At 40.3% G+C, this 9,714-nt stretch overlaps 1 protein-coding gene across 1 annotated transcript in view; it reads left to right on the top strand.

The window, feature by feature from the left end:
- The first annotated feature begins 8,061 nt into the window (after window positions 1–8,061).
- Window positions 8,062–9,714, top strand: part of AVL9 (AVL9 cell migration associated) — a 33,019-nt gene continuing 31,366 nt past the window's right edge. The window contains exon 1 of the mRNA XM_014308179.2: window positions 8,062–8,148. Coding sequence (XP_014163654.1) covers window positions 8,062–8,148 — 87 coding nt within the window. The remainder of the gene's footprint in view (window positions 8,149–9,714) is intronic.

The raw sequence follows: 9,714 nt of genomic DNA, 5'->3' as shown, positions 1-9,714 counted from the left end.
CCGGCAGCGAGGCGGAGCTCCCGGGAGTGAGGGGCACCGTGGCACCGTATCTGTTTCGAGTCGTGCGTGCTTGATGCGTTCAGACAGAGAATCCTGAGGAAAAGACTCCAAATGGTGTTTTAATCTACCTTCCTCTATCCCTGCCGGCCCATCACTGAGTGCTCAGGTATATCTTGTACCAAATAGCCCCAGGGTAATAAGCCTGTCCTGGATTTAAGTTTTCTTTGCCTGTCTCTTTCCCGCTGTCATAAGTGCTTGTGGCCTGTAAGGTGGAAGGATTTATGTCACGTATTTCATAGCTGGTTTATGTTGTGGTTGTTTTAATTTTTTTTAAGCCTTGAAACAGGATGTGCAGTTGCCCAGCTGGGCTGCCCACACATTTGCTCTGCTATGACAAGAGCAAATATACATAATGTTGGATTTCCAGTGAGTCTTCTTCCATAGTGAGTTCTTGGCATTTATAAAAATTGCCAAGATATAATCAATGTGATGGCTATTGTTATACAAGGGTTGATCTGACATAAACACATTCCATACAAGGTAGCTGAGAATTAAATTATTGCTTCAGCAAAAAATCCAAGCACAATTCCTCAGAGGCTAAGGTGCAATAACTCAATTTCTGAAAGATGTGCATGGTTTTCAAATGCATCCTTTCTCCTCAGGGTGTCTGGGTGCTGTTCACAGGATCAGTTCCTGTGAAGTAATTAGATCATCTGGGTTGTGAGGTTTGTGATATTTATCAGGCACTTTCTTGTCAAACACTGTTACAAGATGAGCCTTAGTTGGATATCTGTAGGAGGAGGAGCATATTTTTGCCCTCTCCTTGTTGTTGGCCTCTTGGAAAAGACCTATGCTTTTTTTCTTCTGTTCTTCTGGAGTGTATATTAATTTTCTTGCACATTAAGTGATGTTGATGCAAGGGAAAAAAAAAAGAACAAAAAACCCAAACAAATCCCCAAACTGTAAATTAGTAGTATTGATTTTTTTTCTTTTTTTTTTTTTTTTGTTGCCAGTAAAATGTTTATAGAAGTACATTTTGAGATGTTGTCAAAAATTAGGTTGGAATACCTCTGAACTCAAGTTTTCTTTATCTCAAGAAATGACCTGGAGAAGCTGGAAAGGAAGGGAGTTTGGAAAGGGGACAACGTAGCTGAGTCACAGGGAGGAGAGCTGCAGGAATAAAGTGACAGCCAGTAGAACCACAACCAGGCTGGAATCTAATTTTAAATGTATCCTACTTCTGACTTGGCAGATTTTTTACTGAACTATGGGGAACGTTTCCTAAAAGAGCTGGAGGTGAGGAGTGGCACAGCTATAGCCTAATGAGTTTGACATCAGTAGTATGCAAGTCTCCAGAGAATTCGTGAAGGAAAGAATTAATTAACAACATGAAACTAAGTAGACTGGGTCCTATGTGCATTTGCTAAAGATAGATCATGCCTGACTGACCTGCATCTTTTGTAAGAATAAGTGATTGAATTCCTTTCTCTGTGAAAGAAATGAAGTAGCTCTAATCTGCTGGGAACTTGATAAGAGATCAGGCTTATTCTTAAGGCAGAGATACAAGAGAATTGGTGCAAGAGCTGGTACTTGGATTAAGAGTAGTATAAAGGAGAGGAAGCAGAAACAGATTTGAGTCAGAAGAGGAACTATTGGTTTGAAAGGTGCTTGCAAGAAGTGTTTCTCAAGATTAAAAGTGGTGCTGGTATTGTTTACACCATGAAATTGAACTATGATAAGCAAACTTTAGGAATCAGTATTTCAAAGGAAAACTGGAAGGTTGTGCAAGAGCTGGACAATAAGGAATACTGGATTGATAAAAATGGGGTGCCTTATGAAGTTGTGCATTGGGAATAAATAATAACAATATAAGCTTGGGAATTGACACGAAGAAATGTCTGGAAGAGAAATGAGACCACATATGATCAAGGCTAAGTCACCAAAGTAGTGTGATTTGAGGGCAAGAATGACAATGTATGTAATCCTATTGTGTGATAATATGTTTATCAATGCATGTACATTCTGATCCACTTTTCAGAGAAAGGGATTTGAATTCTCTCTTCCAGAACTGGATGAGATAGTCCCTGGGCAGTCTGTGTTAAAGGAGAGTGTAGAAGAGCTTCCCTGGCTAGGGAAGCTACATTCATCAACAAAGTAGATTTGGAGGTTGCATTCACCTCTGTAAGTACGGGAACATTCTTCCCTTTTCCTCTCCTGTCTTTTCACTGCTGGTAAGCAGAGGCAGTTGTGGTAATCTGAAATGAGGAACTGAGGTGACCAAAAAAGCAAGCCTTGTTTTGGTGGGTTGCTTTTGAGGTAGTTCTTTCGCAGGTTCTGTTTGCCAGGTGGACAGCTGCAGAGGGCAGACACAAGGGCACAAGAGGACCAGTGAGGGTGAATCACATCCACATTCCTTAGGATGCAGCTCAGGATGTGGTTGGCTACAATGTGCACATTGCTGGCTCATAATGAGTTTTTGGTCAACTGTCACCCCCAAATCCTTCTCCACAGGGCTGCTCTCAATGACCTTTAAAGTATTGATAATGGCCTTTGAAGTATTCATTGAAACATTGCCTTACATGTAACTGCATTCCAGGAAACTGTTGGAAGGTTAAAAATGAGGAGGAGAAACTACACGTTTAATCTAAATGAGTGTTGGCACAAGAACCAGTGGATATGAACTGTCTGAGCATGTGCTGCAGACTGCATACCTGAAACTGTGAAGTGCAGAAAAGCCAAGAGCACTACAGCAATGCTCAAATGGACATCACTCAGAGTGAATCTGAAGAGCTTAAGATTGAAAGATCATAGAGCTAGGCTGCATAACAGGAATCCACCTGTTTGCCTGAGAAGGCTCCTTTCAGTTTCTGTTCCCACCTCTTTTCTCTGTAGTCTTACTAGGAAATGCATGTGGAGTTAGGATTTTCTATGGATTTCTTGATGCTAGGTTCTTTCATTAGCTGCCTTTGCTTCTGAAGCTTCATCACTTGAAATGTACAGGTCTTCCTGTTGGTTAACTTATAGGATAATAAGTGTGTATCATGTAAAGGCTTTGAAGTGCAGTTTGGAAATGTATAGGAATATCTTTTTCTTTCACAGACAGAAAAACAATCCATATGCATTTGTTTTTGAAAGAGAAGGAGAGTCAGAGAATCTCTGTGTGCCTTTGGATTGGGAGTATGAGTGCCACAATTGTTCCTCATGCTCCTTTCAAGGGGTGACTGTTTAACTGGGGGTCATTTTTGCTGGAATATAAGAGACAAAGTGAAGTTTTTCCATAGGTACATTGTTAAGTCTGGAGATCCAGTTACCCAGGCAGTTGTTAAAAGCTTGGGAGTTGCCACTCACTGTCAGGAAGGCTTTTTGTTATCTGAAAACAAAAGCGCTAAAAATTGTGAACACATTGGGAGGAGTTTTCTCTAGCAAGTATGGAGTAAATGTTTGGAGAACCTGCAGGCTTTTGTTTGTCTACATGAGCAGATTGCCATGCTGTTTCTTTGGACCCCTTAGTTACTGAGTTGAACTGTGAATCCAAGGAGATATGCAAACAGTGCTGGTTGCTGTCTCTTTTTGCTAAGGATTAGAGGTAGGTTATGGCCGTGTCCACAGAATGGGAGGAGAAACTTGGCTGCAAACTACTAGGTCCACCTACTATTTGACACACTTTCAACAGGCCCATTAAGGAAGGGAATGGCAATTGGCAGGAAGCAGGCATGGTGACAGGTTTCTTGGCTTTGTAGGTGCTGGCTGACTTATTATGGGAATCTTCCTCAGCGAGTCATTAAATTGTAAATGTCCCACAGTGAGCAGAACTCATGGGCAGTATGCACTTAATCATGGTTTTCATGCATCTGAAATGAAATGACAAACATTAAAAATTCCTTTTTTGATCCTTCTTTGCTATGAATAAGAGGAGTGGCCTCAGAAAAAGTAAGAGCAGAAAGAGTGCCTCATTGTATGTAGTTGCTCAAACTCTTGCCCATAAGTGTAAAACACACAGTTTTGGTGTAGTAGGAGTTGTACATACTTCTCAGGCTCTGTAGGACTCAAGGCACAAAAGCATTGAGGCACAAAGTGACAATAAGGGAAGTCTGCCACAGAAATGGTCTGATGTGTTTTGGAGTGTCTGTAGCTGCTCAGCTCATTATCTACTGCAGCAGGTTCTGTTCATCTGCTTCAGTGTAGGGTAGTAAGACTTGGACTTCAGGACTAATTGTACCTTTCTGCTGGAGTGGCTGAAAACAAATTCCTCAGTAGTTTTGAGGAACTGTAGTAGTGAGTGACTAGTGATTTCAGAGCCAAAAAGGGGAAAGCTTTGTTTTGGAATCATGAAACACTTTCTCTCATTACAAGTGAGTGATGAAGCACCTAATTTGCTTTACAATACTTTAATTTTTGAAAGCATTAACTAGTGTGGAAGGTCCTTACCTACCTTGTAATAAAAGTCTTTAGCAAAAATGCAACCTGAACAGACCTTAACTAGAAGATGCAAGCTGTGTTGAAAATACATGGAAAGACCTTTGATTTATAGTCATGGTAGAAGACTGAAAGTCCTGAGGTGCAGTTTTCCGGTTGTGATCACGTGTGCTGTGACTGTCACTTGAGCTCTGTCTCCAAGCTTTATTTACATGGAGAAACAGAGAGATAACAGTCTCTGAGGGTGTAGGAAGGCTTAAAATATCTGAGTACTCTAGAAATATTTCTTTTTGAAGGCAGAGTTAAAATGAGAGCTGATGTATTTGTAAAGGAGAGAACGGAAACATTTCAGCAAAGCTGGAAAAACTTGTGGGTAGGAGAGCTAGGCAAGGTCCCTGTAAACCCCTGGCTGGTTGCTGAGGAAGGGCATGGTCCTTTTGCTGCTGCAGTGCTTGACCTGCCACAACAATCCCTACCTTCTCCCGATCTGCAAGGCTTCTAAGCTAATCACACCTGAGTGAACTCGGGCACTGTGTCACCAGCAGTGAGGCCACACAGAATCTCACTTTATTTGGGGCAAGGCCCAGCTTTTCTGCACTTGCTCAGCTGAGCAATTGAACACATCACTGCTGACCTTGTGCAGCAGGTGACCATTGTCTCATGTACCCTCTTAAGAGCTTAAAATTATTCCACTTTACTCTTGGCTCTGTTTAATATATGCATTTCTTACTGTGTTGTGGGAAAAAAATTGAATTGTGAGTGGTAGGGAAGGTGAGGAAGTGCCGTGTGTGTCCTGGAATGCTCACGCTGCTGGTCGGTTTTGTTTGCCTGAGATCTTTGATCTGTGAAATAATGGCAGTGTATCTTGACCCACTTCTCTGTACTTCTGTGGAGAATGACATTTCAAACTCCCACAGACATGGGAAGGGATTGCTGTAAATACCAAAAGGCAAATTTCCATGGAATCCTAAAGTTTGCTGTAAGGATATTCAAGGTACTGAACTTAATAATGTAAATGTGATGCCCGCTTTCTCTAAAGTAGTGTCTGAGTGCCTGTCTGTGTGAGACAGTTTTTGTGTGGACTGTGCTTGAAGATCAATCCCCCTCTCTTGCCTGACCAGAGGTTTTCTTCCTGACATGCAAAGAAAACCCAAGATCAGGAATGAAGCAGCTGAACACCTAGTTTAAGAGAAGAGCCTCAATATAATACTTGAGAGGGAAGAATGTCCTTTAATTCTTCCTGAATTGTGTATGTGATCTTCATCATGTGAGAGCTTCAAATACTTGAGCTCTGGAAGATGGTGCTTGTTGTGATCTGCAGAAATTGGCACCTGACATGGCCTGAGCAATCCATGCACGTGGCCTTTTTCCCAGGTGCCTGGGAAGCAGATGTCTTTAAGCAGAAATGTTGGCAACTTAGACTTGACTTTGGAGGATTAGGAGATGTCTAAATAATGAGCAAGGTCAGTCTGCACTTCTTATCAGCTCTTGTTTGAACTGCCTACGTTTCCAGGTCTGCTGCACTCTTGATTGTAGCATGTTTTTTTAAGAGGGAAATATTGAAGTTGTTCTCTTCTATAGATTCCATGGGTGGGAAGTTTCAGGGGAAAACTTTCCAGCTTGTCTTAGTCCCGTTTTGTTTGCTGCCTTTCTTCTAAGACTCTGCTTTACTGGAGAATTATTTTTTTCCCTTCTTGATCTTTGTCACTCCAATAGTTGCTGTGATTCTCTTAGATGTGCTTGATGCTCTTAAACATGCAAGTGAAGTGTATGCTTTGTTGTCTTTAAATTACCTGTGTCTTTGTTTCAGGGGAGCACAGTATGCACGTATTATGCAATAGGTAATCTTGTCTAGTGATTAAACAAGATCTTGTTAATGGAACAACAGAAACAAAAATAAGTTGAAAAGGAACTAGGCTGGAATCAAGCTGAAGTGCCTATTTCTATTGATGATAACCTATAAACATTAGCACAATTCCTTTGATTTTGTTCCCTGCTTTAATAATATTAAAGCACTTTAAAGGACCACTGTTAGCATGAAATCTTCTAATAAAGTTAATCATAGCATACATCAAGTATCAAAGATTAGTCTTTGTCTAAAATATGTGGATTTGATGCTCAACAGTTTGTAACTTTTAAAGAGGCTTTTAGCTTTTATTTGTAAGGCTACTCTAATTGGCACGGGGTGCTAATAATTTTAAATACACAATGAATTGCTGGTACACATGGACTTCTGTAAACAATACTGCAGATTCTGATCTCTTGTGTAGAGTTAATGATGAGTTCCATTTTTTGCATAACTGTTGAATCCACTTATATAATACTTAGTGTTCAGTGTTCAAGAAGAACTTTGTGGTATGGTTGATTAGTTTGTTTCTTTATTTGGTTTCTTTGTCTAGTTTTTCGAAGAACCTTTTACTTTGATAATCCTGCAGTCACTTCTGTGAAGTGCTGCCCAGGAAGTTAAGTATTCCACACTGAAAGAAGGATTCCATACTGGGTATTTTTTCCATAGTTGCCCTGATATGCAAGTTGAGAGAAGGTTCCTAAATACCCATTTGCTGTTATGTAATGGTTTCCATAGTCATCATACTTAACTTTCATCTTATGATTTGTCTGTTCTTTGTATATGTCATAACATCTGACTAGTTATATCTAAATATCCTGTGCCAGGAATCTCGGCCTTTCTCTTGAATAACTGAATGAATGCCAAGTCAATAAAGCATGTATTTCTGTAGTTCTGCTGCACTTTTCATTTCCCTGTTCAGAATGTTTTCAAACAGTGGCTTGGGCTCTTAGCACTAGAGGTGGCAATGTAATTTACATACACGTAGAATAGAGGGAGGTTCAAAGATTAAAATCACTGAACAAAGGTCACTCCAGCAGGAGTAAATTGGAACTTGCAGGTCTCCACTTTGTGTTCCCTGTCCTAATATCACCTGACTTGATGATCTGTTCCTAATTTTGGTAATCAATCTTATAGGTTGTATGAGGTGCTGAATTAATACACCTAGGCAGCATGCTGTTTCTAAAAGCAAAGAAAGCTGTGGGTACAAGATGTGAAAGCAAGTTCCTTGCTGCCCCAGCATGCTGGAGGGCAGGACACAGGGCTGGCTGCCTGCTTCCTTGGGGTCACTGAGAGCAGAGTAGTGTGTTCTGTGCTTCATTATGTTACTGTGTTTGTGCACCTTCTCAGCCTCATGTGTGGCAGTGAACCGGATTTGCTGCCTCTCAGGAGTAATTCTGATGTTGAAACTTGTGAGGAAGGAGCAAATTCACAAAGAGCAGTTCCGGGCCCCTCAGATGTCCTGTGGCAAAGAGCCTGAGTGCTTGTTGGCTCCTAAGACCAAGTGATGGCTTGTTTGTGGGTGAGTGACACTCAAGGGCTGTTTCTAAACCCTTGAGTCCAAGTGCTTGAAAGTGTGCTGACTGTCCTGGTCCTCACATTTTCCCTGGGGAAGGTGGATTCAGTGTAGCATTTGTCAACTTGTTGCCATCTCCTTGCTATTTGGAACCGCGGCACAGCAGAGCTGAGGAAAGGCTGCATGCCTGAGTCTTGTGTGAGGTATGAGTGCTGTCCCTGGAGAGGGAAAATGCCACAGTCCTTATGGCTGGGTGTGCTCATCAAAGCCAGTGGGCGCCAAGATGGGCATTAAGAGCCAGTCTGTGGGGGAACAATTGGCTGCTGCTGACTCCAGTCTGCACTGGCTGCTGGGTTGGACAGACATCTTTGTTAGGGGTAGAGATTGGGGTGCCCTCGCTTGTTTAATCAGGGAAGCTGCTCTCTCTTGCCAGAATTCATCTTGTATGAGTTCTTGCTTTCTGTAATGTATAAATCAATAATTGGGAAGAGTGTTTAGGTTGCATGCTAGCATGGTGTTGAAAACAAAGGTTTTGGTGTTTCAGGTTATTTTATCTTTTAAGGGCCTCAGTGGGAGTCGGTCCTTAGCTAACCTAGTCAGAGGTTTTGAAGCAAACTTGAATGGTGATATTGTGCCTACAAATGGTGCCTTAGAACTTGTCTAAGTGGCCACTCTATGGCTTTAGCAGTATGGAAATGTGAGGAAGTATGAGTTTCAGAAGCTGAAAGGATAGAAACAACTATGCCCTGCCTCCTTGTAATACACAGATTTTTTTGCTGTTGCTATTTGTGTAAATATTGTATTTTAAAATGTATTTATGTAAGTATGTATTACATGTATTCTTCATATATATTTTTGTATGCATATATACATGTATCATACATAGTAGTTACAAATATTCATATTTATAAAAATGTGTAACGTATATTTAAAACTCTGCTGTTGCAGGTTATATTACTGCGTAGGGTTTATTGTCATTTGAATGGCCTCTTCAGCTTGCAGATCCTAATCTGTTGATTTTACTGTGCAAAAATGGGGGAAGTTTATAATCTATATTCAATTGTTATTTAAGTAATAAATAGTTCTTAGTGCTGAATGACAAACATTGCTCTTAGATTTTCATTTGGCTGCGTGCTGCAGTTGTTATGGTGATTCAGATAAGGTCATTGCTGTGCTGTTCTTCTCTGGGTCTGGCTATGCTAGGACTAATAAATTGCAAAAACTGATTTTAGAAATCCCTACTTTGAGTGAAGAACAAATACTGACTTATTTATAAAGAGGTATCAAGTTTTAGGTGTAATTTTTATCTCTTGGGTTTTTGTGATTGCTGCTGTGTAGTTATACTCTATTTAGCATACTTCTGCCTTTCTTTTTTAGAGGGGAAGGGCTGGTATCCCTGAAATTAAATGTGTTGTAAAGATTTATGAAAAGAAAAGATTCTCTAAATAGAAATGTAATTACTGGGTTTTGCTGATCTCCTTTTCTTTGTTTCAAGCAGTTATCCTACCTGTTTGTTGCAGTAGAAGCAATGGGAGAAATCAAAGCAATTGTTTAGAGGATGGAATGGGTTTGTTTCCTGTAAATTAGATTCTGTAATATAACACTGTCATTCTAAAGATTTCAGATTTTTTTGAGATTAAATAATCTCTCCATTGTACCAATGCAAAAACTTACTTGGGTCCAGATGTTTTTTCATAACTTACCTGAAGAGAAATCTATCAAAATACCTGTTATACTAAAGTGGAGAGCTTATATTGTGACTATAATTCAAATGTGATAGTAGATGAAGTGGGCAGGGTGGGAAGGTTATACTGACTTGCTAGAACATTTTAAATTATCAGTGTTTAGTGCTCACTGATGATTCTACTTTGATTAACAATTAAACACTTTTCACAGATAAGAAGAACCATCTTACCTGAGTATAAAATTAATGCCA

The sequence above is a fragment of the Geospiza fortis genome, unplaced genomic scaffold (assembly GCF_000277835.1).
Source record: "Geospiza fortis unplaced genomic scaffold, GeoFor_1.0 scaffold346, whole genome shotgun sequence".
Taxonomy (NCBI): Eukaryota; Metazoa; Chordata; class Aves; order Passeriformes; family Thraupidae; genus Geospiza; species Geospiza fortis.
The sequence above is the reverse complement of the archived record's forward strand: the minus strand, read 5'-3'. Positions and strand labels throughout refer to the sequence as shown.